This window comes from Centruroides vittatus, unplaced genomic scaffold (genome assembly GCF_030686945.1).
Source record: "Centruroides vittatus isolate TY-2023 unplaced genomic scaffold, ASM3068694v2 contig_1159, whole genome shotgun sequence".
Classification (NCBI taxonomy): Eukaryota; Metazoa; Arthropoda; class Arachnida; order Scorpiones; family Buthidae; genus Centruroides; species Centruroides vittatus.
In genome coordinates, this window is record NW_027120745.1 from 2,025,451 (window position 1) to 2,047,003 (window position 21,553).

Here is a 21,553-nt window from a genome sequence, read left to right on the forward strand (position 1 = left end):
AATGGTTAAATTTAACATGTGGATCAGAAAGTAAATTTACATAGTATAAATATATAAAATTTCAAATGTTATTGATACAAACAATAAGGATTCTATTGTTTACACTTGATATTATTTGAATTGTGTGCTCAGAAGGAGTATAGGTATAATAATTCATTATGTTGATGATGTACTGAAAAACTTGGCTTGTGTGTAAATGTAAATTCATATAATTTTTGTGAGTATAATATAGATATGAGAGTTCATTAGGTGATAAACTCCAGACTTCATAACAATAGTGTGATTCTAGAACAGTATCCAGTTACCAGTAACATGGAAGATTCAGCAGTTCTGTTGGGAAATGTTGTCTATTTCTATACTTTCTTTCTTATCTTACATAATTGTACTATAAGCAAGTACATGAAAATTCAAATTTTCCTTCCTTTCTGACTTATGGAGGACTAATGATTTCTCAGCTTCAAAACATTTACTAAAAACGAAATAGAATTAGAATTAAAAAGGCTAAAAAAAACCAGTTTTTTGTAGAGAGAAAAACACTTCTTATTACTTCACACTTATCCCCAAATGCATTTTGCCAGTACATTAGCCTCCTCAATAGGGCTTATTTTTAAATATACAATACAGTTCAAATTTCCAACCATGATAAATATATGTTATTCATTATTCACTTAAGTTATTAAATTTATTAACTAAACTTTCTTTCTTGTCAAATTTTTTTAACATGTTACTTTGTATATTTTTTTTATTGGCATTTTGATAGTCCACTTTTTCCCCTCTCTTCTAATTATTAGTTTTATCTTTACACTATTTCTCAACTCTCTTGATTCAATTAAGAAATTAAGATGTCTGTCTTGGTTGTATACACAGAATATTTTATTGTAAGCTGTGCAAATGACTAAACTGTTAAAAATATTGCTTTGAAAAATAAATACAGCACCATGCAAGACAAGTTTAACTTGAGTTTCAATATTTTATGGACAATCTTTGTATATCACACACTATCACAAAAATTTGAAACTCTTAAGGCAAAAGTTAGTAATTGTCTATTTATAATCACCTGCTTTTTTACAAGATCATGTATAAAGGTTTTAACAATTAGTTTAAAATTAAAATGAATAAAGATATGCAATTTTTGATTATTATAAGTAAACTCATGATGTATGTATTATATATATATATATATATATGTATGATTTATTAAAATATTGAAATAAATTTTTGCTGCTTTTAGAACTGATGCCAATTTTTAAATGTAAACAAAATACATTATTTTTATATTAAAAATGAAATATTTAATTAATTTTATATTTAAGTTAAAACATTTTTTGTTATCCTATTTGTTATAAAATTAGATTTATTGAAATGAAGAAAAATTGTAATTTCTGAAATTTTATGATTTTTTTTTTTTTTTTTTAGTATCATGCATTAGGATTATTGTATCATATTCGGAAATCAGATAGACTGGCTGTATCAAAATTGTTGGCAAAATATAGACATTCGTCTTTGAAATCTCCTTATGCTGCTGGAATGTTGGTAAGTATTATAATCTATATTCCTCATGATGAGCTCTGCCAAAAATGGGTAAGAGAGAGAAACCCATTGTTGCACTCTGGGTCTGTCTGTATATACTACCATTGAATTGAAAATAATTGTTTTCTGTGATGAGAAAGAGAGCATCTTACAAATGTAACACTTGACACTGGGTATTCAGAGTTAAGTAGGCAGAGCATTTACAAGCATCATGGCTTCAAAATTTTATAATTATAAAATTTTGAAGCGATGATATAATTTTTTTTTTTTTTTTTGTAGATATAATGAATTGAAACAAAGATAATCAGTTAAAAAGTATATTAGAAAAAAAATAGTCATAATTTATTCTAATAGATAAAAATATTAATAATTGAGTAGAAAATTTTATATTAAAAACTAAGTATACAACTAAGTGATATTTTCTAATTTGATTTATTCTGAGTAAAATACTAGCAGAGAAAATACTATTAATTATGTAATTAATAGCATAATATTAGTTTATTTGAAAACACAAATAATTTATGATAAAGTTGCTAATAATTTATAATATAAAATTACTAATTTTTATTTAAAAATTTTACTTTTTATAATTCTATAGATACGGATAGCAAGTAAACTCATTGATGAAGAAGGAGCAGGGTTAGTAATAAAATCCAATTATGTAGATTAAAAAGGCCAGTGTAATGAGAATTAAGACATAATTAAAATAGTGTTATTGTTAATATGATGATTAAATTTATTTTTAATTAATTTTAATAATTTTTAAGTGAACTAGAGTTTTGTTAGGCATTCTTTCCCCTTGCGTAACATTGCTCCAGAGAAGGCAAGGGGGAACCACTCTGGATGTAACTTCCTCCAGGATACATCTTGGTGCGTTACTAACCACTCATTAACCTGTGCCAGGTGCTTGCCGATGTCAGGATGTTCTGATATGGCATGCAGAGAGAGAGTTTGGTTATTTGTATTGATCCAAATTATTTTATTTATAAATTTAAAATTTGGTAGTTTATTTTATAATTTAACTTCTATTTTGAAAAGTTGTCAAAATACTTTTATTCAGTCATCATTTTTTTTATTGATGTGTATAGTATACATTCTTATTATTTTATATTGAAAAAGAATTGTGTAATTTTTGTAACGTGTTAAACTTTTTAAGAATTATAATAATTTAAATCTCTAAATTTTAAGAAAATGATTTAGATATAAATGTTACCATTTTTCTCTTTAATTGGAAAGTGTATATATATAATTATATTTTATATTTCATTATATTTTAAAGTTCATAGTTTTAAAGTGTGTTTTAAAAATGTTTAGTTTTTGAACTAGACAAAATAAATTTGTTTTCTAAAAATGAGCTGTTTTAGGTTGGAATTTTTATTTCTTATAGTTTAAGTTAGTTCTTATTGAATGTTGTTATAGTTTGGAAAAAATTTTGTATAGTTTTGGGTGTTTAGGTAACTGCATAGTATATTATGTAAAGGCATGACAGTCTTATCTGGCACTAATGCTATAGATCAGGGATCGGCAACCAATGGCATAAGGGACAATTTTCAGTTGCACTTTGATTGAATAGAAATGTAAAAGTTGTATTTTAATTATTAATTACACATTTAAATGGCAGCCGTAGTTTAGTGTAGGCCATGGTATGTTAAAAATGATCTCTTGCTTGTAAATTTATATTACAGTGCCTGTGTTTATGCTATGTGTTGTCATCTACATGTGCATGTGTCTCACCTGTGAGAACATAATTCAATTAACAACTTAACTTTAAAATTCTGTATTTTTGAAGTCCATTATATCTTGACTAATTTTGATAATATATATAACAAAATTAGTAGAATCATACAGGTACTCAGAAGAACACTATAACTTAGGTTTGACACAACACTGCTGAAAGGTTGCTGACTCCTGCTATAGGTTAAGAATTGTGTTAGAAAAGAAATATGGTTTTTCTCAGAATTAGAATGCATAAGTAAACCAGTATTTTTCATATTTTTATTAATTCTCTTCCTTTTTTAATTAAAATTTTTATTTTATTTGTAATAGAATTACAAATGAAATTATTTGACTCTTGTTCTTGTTTAAAATTGTCAAATTTTTCACACAGTTATATCATTAATCTATTTTTAATTATGGATAAAATTTTGTCTCATTTTAGTCTGTTGTGTAGGGAATATTTAAATGTTTGCAGTTGCATGATTATCTTTACAGTTTATTGTAATTATTTTTATAATTTAGTTTATTTAATTTTTACATGAATGTTTTGTATAAAATTAATATCAAGTTTATTTTACAGACCAGAAAGCCCATTGTTTGAATTTATTGAAAATTGTTTACATCATAAAAGTGAAATGGTAGTTTATGAAGCTGTTCATGCCATTGTTAATTTAAAATCCACAACATCTAGAGAGCTTACACCAGCTGTTTCTGTTCTTCAATTGTTTTGTAGTTCACCAAAACCAACATTACGGTTTGCTGCTGTGAGAACACTTAATAAAGTAAGAAGAGAGCTGTTTAAATATATTTAAGATTTCTTTTGACTTATTTCAGTTTTTAAGAGCAAATTTAACTGTTTTTAATTTAAAGGTTGCAATGACTCATCCTTCAGCAGTTACTGCATGCAATTTAGATTTGGAGAATCTAATTACTGATGTCAATCGTAGCATTGCCACCCTTGCCATTACAACTCTGCTTAAAACTGGTAGTGAAAGCAGTGTTGAACGGTTGATGAAACAGATAGCATCTTTCATGTCTGAGATTTCTGATGAATTCAAAATTGTTGTAGTTCAAGCAATCAGGTAATTTATGAAGTAATTAGTTATTAATTTGAATTTTTATCAATTTTTCTATCTGAATTGTAAAATCATTTTTAATACAGGTCATTATGTCAAAAATTTCCACGTAAGCATAATGTTATGATGAATTTCTTATCATCCATGCTACGGGAGGAAGGTGGATTTGAGTATAAAAAAGCTATTGTTGATACTATTATTAATATTATTGAAGATAATCAAGATTCTAAAGAAGCTGGTTGGTATTGTTGTTAGTATTACTGATAAGATTTAAAATAAAATCTGAATAAATGATAATTTAGTAATTTAATAATTTTAGGTAATTTTTTAAATATATTTTATGTATTTTTTATTAAGGTTTATCACACTTATGTGAGTTTATTGAAGATTGTGAGCATACCAGTCTAGCTGTTTGTATATTGCATCTTCTTGGGAAAGAAGGACCATTTACTTTGCAACCTTCCAAATACATTAGATTTATATACAATCGCCTTATACTAGAGAATGCACCTGTTAGAGCAGGTAATAGACATTTTAAAAACTTTCAAACATATACGTAAATATTCTTTTACATAAGTAGAATTGATTTTTAATTATAGCCGCTGTAAGTTCACTTTCAAAATTTGGTGCACATTGTGAAGATCTTCTTCCAAATGTCATTGTTCTCTTGCAACGTTGTTTGCTGGATATGGATGATGAAGTTAGGGATCGTTCTACGTATTATCTTAGTGTTCTTAACCAAAAACAAAGATCATTAAATTTACATTATATTATGAGTGGTATGTGATTAGATAATTATTTGTGTTTTTAATAAATAATTGATAATTAATAATTAATGATAACTGATAATAATAGGACTGCAAGTTTCAATAACTGCTCTTGAAAAGTCATTGCATCAATATACATTAGAACCTTCTGAAGTTCCTTTTGATATGAAAACTGTACCTTTAGCCACACAGCCTTTAATATCTGAAGAGAAAAAACCTGGTAAATAACAATGTTTTTTGTGTTTAAAATATCAAAAAATGAAAATTTTCAAATTGTTTTTTTTTTTTTGGGTATCTTTTACAATAAAAATGTTTAATTTGTTGATAATTGTTTTGTCAGCTCAGTAATGAACTTAATATTTTAATATTGATAGATATTATATTGAAATTAAATATGTAAAATTATTTCAGAAATAATTCCTGTTGGAAGACCTGCAGAGAAAGTGTTAGCATCTAGGCAAGAATTATTTGCAGGTATGATAAAAGCTAGAAGTACAGGTATCCCTCATACAAAATGATTTTGCTATAACATGGTTCAAAAATTGGGGTAATCCCCCATACAACACTGTTTTTGGTTTTGCTCTAATACAGTTTTAGAAATCCTCTATACAAAATTTCCTAATTTTTAAGTGTAGACTCCATTATTTGATAGTTTTTTTATTCAAGTAAGCATGCGTGTTATCTCCAATTTACCCATGGATTTTAGAATATTGAAATTTTCAATTTGTTTTGTGCCTTTCGTCAGGTTTACTTTAATGGAAACTGATGTGCAATTTGTTTCTTCCTTGTTTTAGCTTTCCTATCAACCAGGTGTCATTGTCATTGCTTTTAGGTTTTAGCCCTTAGACTGTCACCTGTGTTTTCTTTTTTATAGCTTAATCTTAGTATTTATTAAAGTTTATTTAAACATTTTTGGTGAGTGTTGTTAAACTTTTTTTAACTGTAAGTATTACTTACTTATGAATGATTACTTCATTCCTAAAAATGACAAACAAAATACACTTGTATCTCTGTATTCAAGCAGTTTCCAACTTGAACAATTCAGAATTTGAACACAAATTCTGGAAAAAGTTGCTCAGTATTGGACTGAACAAATGCAACTCTCTAGAAGAAATTTTCAATTAATAATGTATTTTTATTTTGTCATTCAAAAAATTATGACAAAAATAAAAAAAATAATAATCTTGATATTTCTGATTAAGACCAACATAAAAATCCCAGATGATGACTATACTTTGTAAAAACTCTCGTTTAACTAAAATTAATATTAACGTGTCATACAGTACTTTTAATTGTGATTATTAGTTATTGATTACTTTCATAAACATATTTCTCTTAATTTTTGGAACCTAACCCCATTCTTTGTATTAGTCCTTTGTTTTGTATAGCATGAATTTGCATAACATGGCACATTTTTGGAACATAACTACTGTTTTATTGAGGGATACTTGTACATTATATTACTAATATATGTAGGTGCAAAGTAAAATATTGACTTATTTAATGATCTTATTAAATCACTTAATTTCTTAATTTTTTATCATTTAGAGCAAATGTCACTTGTGCCAGAATTAGCTAATTTAAATTTGGGTCCATTGTTTAAGTCATCACAAGCAACAGAACTAACAGAATCTGAAACTGAATATGTAGTTAAATGTATAAAACACACATTCAATGATCATATTGTTTTCCAAGTAAGTAATATGATGATATAAAAATTCATTATCTATTAATACTATATTAAGTAAAAAAAAACATTTTATTTAGTTTGATTGCACCAACACATTAAATGATCAAATATTAGAAAATGTTAAAGTACAGATGCAGCCATCTGAGGGTTTTGAAGTGTTATGTTGTATTCCATGTGAAAAGCTTACCTATAATGTACCTGGGACTACTTACACATGTGTTAGGTTACCAAGTGATCCTGTTTCTGGTAAATAATTATTTATTTTCAGAATAAAAATTTTCAGCTCAGTTTTCAGAAACACCAAAATAAAATTTGTGCATCTATAGTTACAGGTTCATTTAGTAACATTCTTAAGTATACAGTTAAAGATTGTGATCCAAATACTGGAGAGCCTGATGATGACGAAGGCTACGAGGATGAATATGTTGTAAGTAACAAAACATTTTTATTATTTAAATGTAAGCTAGTTTACAACTCTGTTACATTTATTTCTTGTTAATTATTGATGTATTTATAAGATGTATTCATTTTCTGAAATTTTTAATTAACTTGATATGAGAAAAACAATTTAAAATCCACGAAAACAATAAACAAAATAACTTTTACAATAATCCAGTAGCAGATCCAGGAGATTGCCCAGTGCAATCTCCTGGATCTGCTACTCAAGGTTTTATTGCTATTATGAGCTTATTTTTTAAACAATATACTTATATTTCTATCATTTCTTTTTAATTTTATTTTTTATTGTTGTTTTAAATTCATGTACTTTGTTCTATTACACAAATGAAAAATGCTTCTGAGACTTGCTCCTAGATCAGCTCTTGTAATTATCAATAGACAGTTATTTATTAATAAAACTTCAAAGAAAAAGATGTAACTAATAAATTTGAAAACAAATATTCCATTTCTTTTACAAATATCTTTACAAATGGGCATAAAATTTAGTATTAAACTTGAATATTAATATATCAATATTCAAGTTTATATTAGTGTGTAGGGCTAATGGTATAAACATGTTTTACAAATGCATTTGTAAAAAAAGTGATTTGGTTAATTCATAAAAAAGTATCTTTTCCCATGCAATTAAAAACTTTGTTTAATATGTTTAATATTATAGATTTATTAATGTGTGTCAAAAGTTGAGAGAGTTTGTCAGGAGTCAAATTGTTGCTCATTTTATAGCAACCCCTATGGTTAGGTCAGTCCGTTTGTATGATTTATTTTTCTGAATAGTGTGTTAGTCTAACATGTGGATTTGCAGTGCTCCGGGAGGAAAACGTGGGTTGCCACAATACTAAATCTGTCCAAAACTGAACTGTGATCCAGTTTTTTGTTGAGAGTTGCAGAGCAGCCAGAAATCAACACACAGATGTCAGTAGTGTACTGTAGAGCCTGTTTATCCTTCCAAAGTATTGTAAGATGGAGTTTAGTGTTCAGGAAAGGCTGCAAAGACATCATCAATCAAGGGCATTCAGATCATTCAAGAATATGCTAATTGCCGACATGCTGAAAAAAGTAGGTTACACCAAGGAAACTGATGTGCAAGCTTCCAAAGCCTTATTCTCCCTGTGATTATCATGTTTTTGGACATCTGAAGAAGTCAGCACTTAAAGGAACATTCCATTTGATGATGAATTTGTGTGTGTTGTTGAGAAATGGTTTCAAGAACAACAAAAGACTTAGTTCTATGACAATATCTCTAAACTAATCACAGAGTGGGACAGTTGTCTAAACACCAGTAGCTATTATTTATAATTTACTCATGTTTCCTAGAAAATATTGGTGAACTCTCTAAACTTTTTGCTCATGCTGATATAATAGCAATTTTTTTCTATTCTGTTCTTACTTATTGCACTGCTGCCCATAAAAATTGCAACGCCAAGAGAAATGTTCAGATATGCCTGAATTCTAAGCAATTTCCTACGTTGGCAAATTGGCTAGAAGATGTGAGAACAGGCAAATGATTAAAATTGCAGTACAAATATAAATCATGTGGCAATAACACCCTGGAAATAGTGTAAAAGATCACAAAGAGCTGCTGTAAAGCATTAAAATTGTTTGTTTGCAGTTCTTCCTTGCAGAAATGAGTAAATGTGTCCTGCTGAAAAGCATGGCAACCATATAACCAGATTTCAGACTTTATGGGAAGGCATATCAGAATACAAACCAATACTTCAATCTGTTCTTTGATACACATCCTTTACATTGTTTTGCCATGGCAGGCATTCAAATATTGATGATGGTTATACTGTGCTGTGAAACTAACCACAGTAGATACTGTGTCCTGTTTGCATGTGATTCACCAATGATTGCCACATGATGTACAAAATCGTTGCTTTTGGAAGATGTGGATGGGCAATGTGCAAATAATGTTGCCAGATTGTGGATTTTTTTATACAATCAGAATAATCAAAAGTACTATTAGCTTGCACTGTTATTGGTTAATTTTGTCACAGCTGAACTTCTACTGTAGAGTACTAAAATTTTGATTTATGAACAGTTCACACTTTTGTTCACAATTATATTTTTTCAAACGAACAATTTGTTAATAAGAAATCTGATATCACTGAAATGTTAAACACAAACCTTTCTTTTTCAGCAGAATAAGATTTATTTCACAAAAGTTTTCAGTTTCTTTAATAGGCCACCTTTAAGCTACAACTATATCAAAGCAATTGTGTTAACAAGACAAAAATAGAAATGAAACACTTTCAAAATGAACATGTACACAGTGCGGCAATTATATTCCGGGACTGGATCTATAAAAATGAAACAAAACAATTTTATTCAAATCCTTTTATTAAATTATTCAAAATACTCTCCTCCTGCTTCAATACACTTTTTACAGCGATTCAATAGTGATTCAAATGCCTGCTCAAGCTCAATTTTCGGTATTGCCTCTAATATGCGCGTAGACTCTCTTTGGATGGTTTCAATATCATTAAAAATGCATCCTTTCAACTTCATTTTCATTTTTGGAAATAAAGAGAAGTCACATGGTGCTAAATCGGGGGAATACGGCGAATGATTCAACACACAGACTTGATTTCGTGCCAAAAATTGACGAACAATCAATGATGTGTGACTCGGTGCACTATCGTGTAACAAACACCAGTCATCAGAATTGCGATATTCTGGTCGAATTCGACGAATTCTTCTCATTAATCGTTGTAAAACTCCCAAGTAGAAAGCAACAGTAACTGTTTGACCCTGTGGGACGAACTCACGGTGGATGATGCCTTTGCTATCGAAGAAAACAATGAACATCGTCTTGATTTTTGATGGAACTTTTCGTGTTTTCTTGGCTTGAAGTGATGATTTTGACTTCCATTCGGCACTTTGTCGTTTTGTTTGTGGGTCATATTGAAAACACCAGGTCTCGTCATCAGTAACAATTGATTTGAGGAAGGTTGAGCTGTTATTCGCTGCTCGTACAATCTCTCTGGAATGTTCTAGTCTCATCAATTTTTGCTCTTTGGTTAGTGTGTGCGGAACAAATTTAGCACAGACCTTTGTTTTGCCCAGATCTTCTTTAAGAATTTGTCGTATTGTCTCTTTGTTAATGTTTAATGCCTGTTCCATCATTCTCAGTGTTGCATTGCGATCGTTGGATACAAATTCTTGCACTTTTTGAATCGAATCTGCTGTTCGAATTGTTATTGGCCTTCCCACACGTTTGTCGTCCTCCAGTGATTGTCTGCCTTCCAAAAATTGCTTGTGCCACTCAAAAGTCTTTGACCGTGATAAACACTCACTTCTATACACTTTTTGCATCATTTTGAACGTTTCTGTGGCACTTGTGCCAAGTTTAGTGTGAAATTTAATAACAGCACGTTGTTCCATTATTGTTTTCCGACACGTAACAAAATAAACTGATAAACAAAATATCAAAAACAATGATAAATGTCAACCGATTTAAATAAAAGTTTTAGGTTATGTTCATATATGTCCAAACTTCATATGACATAAAATTTAAACAGATGTTGCTACTGGTTGCTGAGATATAGCTTCAGTCCCGGAATTTAATTGCCGCACTGTGTATATTTCAAAAAAAGTTTTTTTAAATATATTCAATAATGCAATATTCTCCAAGAGGAGAACCTGTCTAATTCAAATATTAAAGTAATATTCAGGTGTGTAATGTACAAAATAATAAATATATATGTACTAGCAGATAGGCCCAGCGTTGCTCAGGCAAAAGTAATGATAGCGATAATTAAGATTATTAAGTTTTAGTCACAAAAAAAGAGTAATTTCATCAACAAACTAAGTATTTCGAAAGAAAGGCCAAATTTGAAAATCAAATGTTCTAATATTGTTCGATCTTCACGACGTGTTCTGATTATATTGTTCGATTTTCATCGAATGTTCTAAAGAAGAAAGGTCGAGAAAAACCAAACTAATCTGTTTAAATTTGAAAATCGAATATGTTCTAACATATTACTCTTTTTCTTTTTTCTTTTTTTCCAGAGCCCATAAATCTTGCACATCGCTTTCTTTTGTTCTCCATTGTTACTTAACACTTCCATTGTTGACACTTCCATTGTTACTTAACACTATCATTGTTACTTAACACTTTGGTACTTAACTCTAACATGACCAATTAGAGAGTAAAAGGCATATAAACAAGAAATTCAAAGCCAAGAAAGCCTCCCATAGACTTAATATAGGAAGGTGGTTTCCCGGGAATATTTGACTAGAGATGAACTGATTTCTCGGTGTACAGTCAGACAACCTGAACAAAAGCCAATCCAAGTAATTCTATTGTGAACATTTATTAAATCTTACATATTTGGAAATAAAAAATAAGTATCACTTGTCACACCGGGGAGCCGCCGCCATGACAGCGCGTGTAACTTGACACTTCCCTGTCATAAATCACAAATTTGAACGTAAACATCTGGCCTTCTACTGCAGCTAGAATGACGCTGTCTGTTTTGATAGACGTAAAAACACTTCAAGTTTGTAATCAGTATGTTAAACAATACAATTTTTTAAATTTATTTTTTAAAATGAAAATACTTCAAACTTTTGACTTTTTAAAAATTTTTTTCTTCTCAATTATGTAAAAATATACGATAATCAGAGAGACTGAAGTGTTTGTAGACAAAATAAAAAGAAAGCACGTGTCTAGGGAAAAAAATTACGAAAAATATGGCAATTTTAAATTATTTTACAAAAAATCCAAGCCTCGAGGTTTGTTAATTAAAAATAAATTATGTTGTCATCGGGTTAAATTTGGTACCCTAACTGTGTACCAAATTTCAACTTTCAACTCCTAATTGTTTTAGTGAAAATTAAGATTATTACGTTACAGTCAACCTTACCCGTTTTAGCAGAATGCAAGAATTGGGTCCTCCCTGTTTCTAGACTAATTACAGAATTTTTAGATAGGTCTAAAAATATGTTCGATTTCCCGCAAGAACAAAAAAAACTGCATCTGCATCTTGCACGTCTCTTTCTCTTAACAATTCCATTGTTACTTAACACTTCCATTGTTGATGGAAGTGTTAAGCCTTAATCCTGTCCCTCTCCCCATGAGGAGGTATTTCGAAAAATCTCTTCTTAGTGTGTGTTCTCGTGATGTACCCTAACTGTGTACCAAATTTCAACTTTCAACTCCTAACCGTTTGGGCTCTGCACTGATTATTATTATTATTAACTTGTCTCGATTATATATATAGATAAGCTGAAAACATTTGTGAAATAAATCTTTTTCTGCTAGAAAGGAAAGGTGTTGGTTTATGTTTGACTTCGATATTTCAGTTTGTAAACCCTTCAGTGAAATTCTAAAACAATTTTTTAAATACAAGTTTTCTACTAAACTGTTTTATTAATATTGTGTTTGTTTTAATTGATAAACACTTTAAAATATCTTGAAGATTTAAAATTAAAAATAAAAGCAATTTTCAATTTTTCTGATGTTACATGTTATATTTGCACACTTAATACACACAAACTTCCATACATTAAATTCTATTTTTGTAACTATTTACATAAAACTAACAAAACAAAACTGAATCAGCCATATTGATATTCAAGATCTTTGAGCACTTAAATAAAATTCAAAAATATAACTTTTTTGAATAACTAAGAATGACTTACAATTTATCCTACTTTATCAGATTCTGAGACTTTTCCAATATTTTTTGTATAATTGTATAATTTCTTACAAAATAAGTTTTTGTTCACTTTTATCTGGTATTTGTATTTATAAGCAAACCTTGATGAATTTTTTAAAATGAATTATTGATATATTTTTATATTTTATAAATTTGCTACTTTCACAATGACTATATTTATTTTTTTAATGTATATAATGATGATGATTCTGTAGATCTATCTATTAATTGTTCATTTTTATGAAACTGAAATTTTTTCTAATTTTCTATTAGTGTTTTTTAATTGTTTTTGAACACAGAAAAGAACAACAATTTTTATTAAATACAATTTCTAGAGAAAGATGATATGCACTTGGCAGTTACACAAATTATTTCTAGAACCAGAGTAAAACAAAGAAAACTTTTCTAAACAATGTAATAACTCTAATTCAGTCATATAAACAAATTTAAGCATAAAGTATCAATGCATACTACAGTATGCTAATATATCTTAATAATATGCACTAACAATAATCATTTCATTTCACATGAGAAACAATACAAATCCAAAATGTTGATAAAATGGAATGAATAAAGTAAGGTATGCACTTTGGTTGTGACAAGATCATTCACATTGTGAACTGACAGTGCTTCTGGTTGTACAAACTGGTAATATTTCAAGCCAGTTACCAATTTGGCAATGATTTTTTTCAAGCTAGTGATTTTTTTTCTATACTATAAATTTATTCAAGATTTTTTTTGAAATTTCTTTTAAACAGGGACAGAATTTGGCCTAGGAAAAGTAGATAATTATGATTGCCTAGGGTCAGGATCTGGAAGGAGCCTGTAAATTGATTTCTAAACTTTCAAATTCAATTATAAAAAAATAAATGATTAGTGAACAAAGTGAATATTCTTTAAACCAGAATGTGCTTTCAGGCTTTCATTTGTTACAAACATCTGTAGAGTATGGAAAGAAGCAAGTATCAGATCTGTTGAAAAATTATGGTATTGGATCATATCAGCAGAATTCAGTATTGTATCATGTCTAAATATTCTTCCAAAAGATTGGTGCTTATATTGAATCAAATGTAATTACAGAAATGAGGATATGGTGTCAATGGAACTTGCTGACATGAGGAATCTTAGTGGTTCTGTCACACTAATGAATGAGAGGACAGATATACCCTGCACTTGGCACTAAATGATCATGCAGCCACTTCAAGCACCTTGACTCAATAGTTTGCACCAGTGTCCACACATACTGTTAAATGTCATCTCAGCATTGGAGCATTTTTTCTAGGCTGCCATTGACTCTACAACATAAACAGTTATGAATGAATGGATGGAAGCACATTATTTTTTTCAGGTGAATATTGCTTCAGTATGCTAATGCAGTACCACGATGGGCAAATCTGTCTTGCAGTACCATCGAAACAGGCTTATTGAGACATACATACATAATTTGGTGCCATACCAATCTGGTACCTAGTATTGTAGTATGAGTGTCATTGGATTCACTTCCACTTGTATCTCATATGCATTACCTGTACTATACTTTGACCAACAAGCATTATATCAATGAAGCATTGGAGCCTGAGGAACTAGTGTTGGTAAATAGCACCAGAGAGGCCCTGAAGGTAAGGTACTAACCTTACTTTCAGGATCTCTGGTGCTATTTATCAACATAACAATGCACAACCACATGTGATATGCAATGTCCAGCAATTTCTGGATAGTTACCATCTTCCATATACTTGACCTGCACATTCAGGGGATTTGTTGCCCATAGAACAAATCTGGTCAATGATCTCATAATGACTAGCAAACCAGACACCACCAGCTGCAACTACAGAGCTTTGGCAATAAACTGAAACTATGTATACTTCCCTAAACACACATAAAACAACTCTCCTCTCATTGCCAGAGCAAGTAGTAGTATATTGTTGCCCAGAGTGGTTACACAAGATACTGAATAAGTCATACTCTGGAAGTATAAATAAGTAGTTTGTATTTTTAATCATTTTATCCTTGTAGCATAAGCTATGTATTTTATACATGTGGTTTTGTTATCTCTAGTTGTTTTTGTTGTTGCATTTTTTTATGGCCAGCAATGTCTTTAATGATTACAATTACAGCATTGATAAACTATTTCTACTTCCTTAAATAAAAAAAAATGATCAATTAATTTTAAAAAGTTTAACTCTAAATGATGATCAAAGATTGTCTTTAAAATTTCAAATCTAATCAAAAGATGTCTTTTAATCAGTTGGAAGATTTAGAAGTCTCTATTGCCGATCATGTGCAAAGAATTTTGAAACCAAACTTTGGAGCATGTTGGGATGAAATGGGACCTAGTAATGAATTAGAAGATACTTATGCTCTTACAGCTACAAAAACAATTGAAGGTATTAAATTATATTCCTTTTATAAATAAAATGTTAATGTTATAATTCTTTGGTAAGACTCTAATATTAAAAACAATTTTCAGATTGTAGTATATTTAAATTATATTTAATCTTCATATCAAAATATTTTAACAAATGCAATTTCACAGTTATAGGAGTAATTAATCTTTATTTAGTATCTCAATAATATATAACTACACTTAACAACAACTGAATACACCATATTGGTCCAAATATAAGTTAACGCTCAATTTTGGGAACTTTGTTTGCTCTTTGAAAAAAATTTGATTTATCGCTTTCATTGTCATTGTTCCTGTTTCCTATTTCATTACCATCACAGTCTTTGTTTCCTTGAACGGTATAACATTCTCTGTTCAGTCCAAATTGTCGGTAACAACATTAATTAAAGCCCTTTATCTAAAGCCAGTAATATTTCATAATTCTACTGTTGTTGTAACTTTTGCAAGAATATATGAAATTATTACTTTTTATCTAGGCAATTGATTATGGAAATTAGTTATGTTCAATTACATTTTTTTTTCTTTTCAAAATTACTTTAGTTAAAAATAAATTTTTTTTAAAATTTGTATTTACAAGTCCTGAAAATCAGTCAGCATAAATGAATTTTGGATTGCTTTCTTAGTGACGTTTATAAATTACATTTAAATTGAACTATACTTAGTTGAACAGAAATTGTATTCAAAGGATTTGTTTTACAGAAAAAAATATATGTATACCTAAAAGTGACAAATTGTAACTTATTGCTTATTTTCCATTGATATCAATAATAATAAAGTTATTAAAGTCTAAATATATAAATTTATGTATTTAGATATGATTATAATTACAACAGAATAAATTTCACGGTAAATTATCAGTAACCTTTCTCAAATTTTTGATTAGTGGAGACTCCTATGAATAAAACTTTAGTTGATTGTGGAGTCCCAATGTGAGAAACCTGCAGGCCTAACAAGTAACTAACTAATAAATAATATTCCTAAATAATATAAATTAAGTATGAATATTTTAAAATGTTCTTGGTTAGATTGTTTTTTTTTTTTTTTTTTTGTTTTATCCACTAGAGTTTGATTGTTGTTTTTGTATATCCTGTGTACCTTGTTACATTTTGCTTTAAATATTCCTTAATATTCATTTCATTATTTAAAATAATTGAATGTACAGTACAAGTATATTATTTCATTTCTTAAAATTTTGTTTATTAATATCGGTAAACCTCGTATCAATATACCTAACTACTCAAATACAAATCGAAATGTTCCTAAACAAGTTATGGGTGAGTTAGGAAATCATTCCAGTCCCACAAAAGTCAAATGACTATTAACTGAGGAGGGGATATGCTGAAAAAAAATGTTTTGAAAGAGTTAAATAAGACTCACACCCATTGAAGGGTTAATATACTTATTTAGTATAACTATTTAGAAATATATATAATTTTTTGTGTGTGGAACTTTTATTTATTTTATTTGATTGGTTGAATTCAAATAGTTTTAAAATTTAATCTTGAAGAAGCTTTAGATGATTTAAAACAAACATAGTTGTTATTTTATCCTAACTTCAATTAACACATTAATTTGTTTCTCTACGATTATGTGTTAATATTTTTTATCTGTAAACAGATTTTTCTCTCAACTATTCCATTTTTATAACACAGGTTTAGTTACTCAAATGAACTAATACTAGAGATGGAATGAAAAAAATTGAAAAGATTTCAGAGTAAATCACAATTTTTAAAATGCGCTTATCCATCCCTCCAAGATTTTAGCTCTGATTCTTTAAAAATTTTGTTAATAACTGTGAATTTTTTAGATGCGTATTTTGGCTATACTGTAAAATTGGAAATTGTTTCTTGCTATATTTAATACAATTTATTATATTAGCTGAATGATTATGCTAAGATGTTGTATAACTCGAGTTTAAATAACGTATTTTTTTTAATGCCGATTTTCATATTTATTTGTTGTAAAGATCAAAATAGTTTGTCAGCTTCTTTTATTTCTTTACTGTTTTTGGAGTTCTTAATTCAGATACTTAAATGGAATTCTTTGCCTAATTTTTTTAAACTTTGGCTTTTTGCTATATTTGATATTGAAAATATGGAAATATATTTGTATTGGACATTATGATTTTCCTGTTCATTATTACAGGATCAAACATAAGTAACCAAAAATTCTTATGTTAAGAGTAGCTAGTAGGGCTGAGCTAAACCAGAATTTTGATAAATACTGAAACCAATAACATATTGACTTTTGTCAGCAATGTTTCATGAATATCAGTAATTTGGTATTTGTTAATTATAATCATCAACTCTACTTCTTTCGACATAATAATTTCCTCAGCTGTCAGAAAATTGCAGTAGTGTTAAAAATTCTGGAAGAGAGGTTTCTAGGGGTTACCAGCATATCAAACAAACAAGATGTGGAGTATATGTTAAACACAGAATTTAAAAATTAGTTCTCTCCTGGAAGTACATGTATCCCTTGATGTTACTGTTTATATCAAAATTGTGTTAATCAAATACAGCAATACTTCGGTACTCAACCAAACAATCACCACCCACTAGAACAAATTTTCAGTTAATGACAAAATTAAAATACGGTCGACTCGGCATAAGCCGACACCCCAAGGGGAAGTGGAAATGTGTCGAGTTATCCGACGTGACGACTAAAGCGAAGTTGGAAAAAAACCACAAAATTACAATTAATAAAATACAGTAGTGTGTTATACAGTATAGTACACAGTATACATTAGTACAGTACTGTACACAGTATACAGTAGTATAGGCTTACAATACATTGTGTCCTCCATTTATAATTACTCTGTAGATGAAAAACTGAAATATTCGTGTAGTGTTGTTTGTTTCGAGCACTTAACCGTCTCGACTTTCTTTTTCAACAATCACGAATGCCTCGAAAACATCGTCTTCGCAATTGTCAATTGTTGGCAAGTAACGTATAAGGATTCTTAATGCCTCTGGTGTGAGAAAATGCAAAATTGGATTCTGGTGTGACGTTGATGTAGATTGTATATTTTCTTTTTGTTTATCTGTTATTATTTTATACAAAAAATACACAAAACGTTAAGGCATTTTCATTAATATGTATGTATGTATATATATATATATTAATAATAATAATAATAATATATTAATTATATATTAATAAATAAATCGACTCCCCTCCTGAAAAAAAAGAAATGAGTTTGCACCACACGTGCAGAGTGAATTCATTTTTTCAGGAGGGGTGACAACTTATCGGAGTGTGGGACGGCAAAAGTGTGTCGAGTAAACCGGAGTTTTTTAACGTTAATGCCTACGTAAGTCGGCCGGGACCACAGAAAAGTGACTACTTAACCGACAGTGTCGAGTTATCCGGGCGTCGACTTATGCGGATTCGACTATTTGTTATCTGTAAAAAGTTTTCTATGATAAAAAATGAATAACTTAATTTAAAAATAAAATGAAACTGTAGTGCCTACCTTTGTCAAACAAAATTATACTCTATCCCAGTTTGTTTGTGTTATGCATTAGGTGGGAAAAAAATCATCATGTTTGTGACACTCTAAGGGTAAATTCATAAAGTCGAAAGAGTTAAATGAGAATGACGACGTCATTATTCTTACTTTCATTAGACATTTTGACCAATTCGTTTCCAACAAAATGGCAGTTCCTAAAATTGAAGATATGAATATTGCTAGTGCAGTCTTATCCAAAATATTTTTCTTAGAAATAACTGTCCTCCTGAAACAATCTATCATTTCACATTTTAATCCAAAATTTAAACACACTAATAGATTTAGATACATTAATATCACCGGGCGCCATTTTCTTAATGAATTAAACTGACGCTTTCCTTTGTGAATTTTGTTTGAAACATCATCAATATCATGTGCACCGAATGGAATTTGTACTTTATGACCGACTTGTTAGTAATGTGTTTAACTTTACAAACATACCCCAAGATTTGTTTACTGTTTATGTAGCATTATATCCTTTATGAAACCTAAAAAGCATACATATGTATTTTATCTGCAGACATTCTTTCCAGTGTTAATCAAATTCCATGTTAAGGTTAATACAGGTATCACTTGCTTATCATTTAGTACTAAAGCCCTGATTATATATTTTTTTTTTTTCAGATGCTGTAAAGAACATAATTCTGTTTCTTGGAATGCAGCCATGCGAAAGATCGGATAAAGTTCCGGAAGGAAAAAGTTCTCATACGCTTTTTCTCGCCGGTATATACAGAGGTGGCAGCGATGTCTTAGTGAGATCTAAGTTGGCAGTAAGTGTGGACGGCGTGACTATGAACTTGGCGGTGAGGAGCACGAATCCCAATGCCAGCGAAGTGGTCGCTTCGGCGATCGGTTAAGGAAAAGTGCCAGTTTAAATTGCCTCGAGGACAATTTTGTGAAATATTGGGATCAAAACTAAAGTGTAAGATTGACCGGTCGTCTGTCTTTGAGGAAGACAGACTGTTCTATAAATATCCAACTCCCAAAAATTTTATTATTGCAGATTATATTGCCAATTTATTAATAATTTATTATTATTGAATTTTTCGATGTGTAATACAGGGCATTTTTTCTCTTTTCAAGATTGGAATTATTCTTTTAGAGTAATTGGATGCAAATTTCATCTTACAGAACTGAACAGATCAGATTTTGCACAAAGATCATTTTGATTTCATTTTGTTTTTTTTAAATCTCCATTTAATAATGTGCTATTACACATCAGAAAGCCATTATATATAATTAGTTTCAAATTATGGAATAAAGTGAAATTAAGTATGAAACGAATTGTTTTAAAAACTTGTTTATTTTTTCACTTACATGATTGTCTTTTCTATATAAAAAAATTCAGAATAAACTAAAAATAATTTTTATTGACAATAATGTCGAGATTTTAACACATTGTAAAAATATATACCAGATTACTTTGTTTTACAATTAAATTATTGGCAGATAGTTTTTATGCTCCAATTTAGTCTTGTCGTAGCCGCAGAGCTATTTGATTCTTCCATCTTTGAATCAAAAGTTTTGTATCCCTATATACAATCTTTATTATACAAATTAGCGTCAAGATGACCTTTAAAAGACAATATAAATTCACAGAGTGTTTTTTTTTTAAATAGGAAAATGTAAAAATACTTACCATAGCAATAAAAAGATAAAATACAACTTTCCAGTTAAAATTGGTTTGAATAACAGAAATAACGGTCTGTTGAAAAATTTATTGGACGGTTAGAATTACGTATTTTCGTACGAAACAGACGGTACTAATTATTAATTTACCTGACCAATTGCCGCTCCCACGCTTCCGGTTCCGTCGATGATTCCTATCACGGTGGATAAAGATTCTTTATCGCTAAATTCTTTCTGACGACCCAGGTCGGCCGAAATGGCAGTACTTATCAAATTAGAAGCACCCCCGATGAAGAAGCCCATTACGCTCATAAGGAAGACGTTTATTATCTTGTTTGCGGGAGAAACTGTTTACGATAAATCGTCGTGTGAAGCTTCCGCATCTATTACGAATTTATAATTTAACGGCTTACCGTAATATAAATACAGCGATCCGGGACTTAGTAATAACAAAAATCCGACGACGGGCGATCGGGTGCCTAATTTGTCCTGCATACAAAAATATCGAGATTTACAGAAAATGCAGATAGAAATAATTCAATTTTCATTTTTAAATAAACTCACAGAAATGATTCCACCTATGATGCTACCTAAGAAAAGATTTTTATTAATTATTATAAGAAAGCTTTTTTAAAAATTAAGTAAGTAAAAAATCTTTCACATATTTACCAATTATTCCACCAATGTCGTACCACACCGACAAGCTGTCCGCTTCGGCTTCTTCCCAACCGTAAGCTTTTTGTAAATAGTACGGAAGCCAAAAGAAAAACGAATAATTTACCATTTTTAAACACGCATAGGACAAGGAATACTGTAAAGAATGGATGACATTATTATTGCTGCAGTAAAATAAGGAATCCACTTATTATTTTAGCTATTTACAGGTAGAACGCCAGGAAGTAAGAAAGCTTTGAAAAAATTTATAGCCTTTGGTTTCCTAATTTGAAGACTTTCGTCTTGCAACAAGAAAGCCGAATCTTCGTTAATTGCCGCACACTCTGGATTTAATAATGGTTCTTTATCTGTGTTTTTAGTTTCTCCTTCTTCTGGTTCAGGTAAACCTAACGTAAATTGAATTTTAATTATATCATTGATTTAAAAAGTG

General features: G+C 29.5%; 2 protein-coding genes across 2 annotated transcripts in view; one reads left to right on the forward strand and one right to left on the reverse strand.

Annotated features, from left to right (window-relative positions):
• gammaCOP (coat protein (coatomer) gamma) overlaps positions 1 to 20,099 on the forward strand; it is a 47,471-nt gene extending 27,372 nt beyond the window's left edge. Inside the window, exons 9-22 of the mRNA XM_067276621.1 lie at positions 1,417 to 1,533; positions 2,129 to 2,169; positions 3,827 to 4,028; positions 4,117 to 4,328; positions 4,409 to 4,560; positions 4,680 to 4,844; positions 4,922 to 5,101; positions 5,178 to 5,309; positions 5,501 to 5,563; positions 6,638 to 6,783; positions 6,857 to 7,025; positions 7,106 to 7,206; positions 15,150 to 15,288; positions 19,444 to 20,099. Coding sequence (XP_067132722.1) covers positions 1,417 to 1,533; positions 2,129 to 2,169; positions 3,827 to 4,028; positions 4,117 to 4,328; positions 4,409 to 4,560; positions 4,680 to 4,844; positions 4,922 to 5,101; positions 5,178 to 5,309; positions 5,501 to 5,563; positions 6,638 to 6,783; positions 6,857 to 7,025; positions 7,106 to 7,206; positions 15,150 to 15,288; positions 19,444 to 19,676 — 2,052 coding nt within the window. The 3' untranslated portion in view covers positions 19,677 to 20,099. The remainder of the gene's footprint in view (positions 1 to 1,416; positions 1,534 to 2,128; positions 2,170 to 3,826; positions 4,029 to 4,116; positions 4,329 to 4,408; positions 4,561 to 4,679; positions 4,845 to 4,921; positions 5,102 to 5,177; positions 5,310 to 5,500; positions 5,564 to 6,637; positions 6,784 to 6,856; positions 7,026 to 7,105; positions 7,207 to 15,149; positions 15,289 to 19,443) is intronic.
• A 4-nt stretch (positions 20,100 to 20,103) lies between these two features.
• The window catches only part of LOC136980498 (sugar phosphate exchanger 3-like), a 28,569-nt gene continuing 27,119 nt past the window's right edge, over positions 20,104 to 21,553 (reverse strand). The window contains exons 8-14 of the mRNA XM_067276635.1: positions 21,331 to 21,509; positions 21,118 to 21,259; positions 21,013 to 21,038; positions 20,862 to 20,937; positions 20,599 to 20,795; positions 20,459 to 20,524; positions 20,104 to 20,392 (exon numbers count right to left, since the gene is read on the reverse strand). Coding sequence (XP_067132736.1) covers positions 20,288 to 20,392; positions 20,459 to 20,524; positions 20,599 to 20,795; positions 20,862 to 20,937; positions 21,013 to 21,038; positions 21,118 to 21,259; positions 21,331 to 21,509 — 791 coding nt within the window. The 3' untranslated portion in view covers positions 20,104 to 20,287. The remainder of the gene's footprint in view (positions 20,393 to 20,458; positions 20,525 to 20,598; positions 20,796 to 20,861; positions 20,938 to 21,012; positions 21,039 to 21,117; positions 21,260 to 21,330; positions 21,510 to 21,553) is intronic.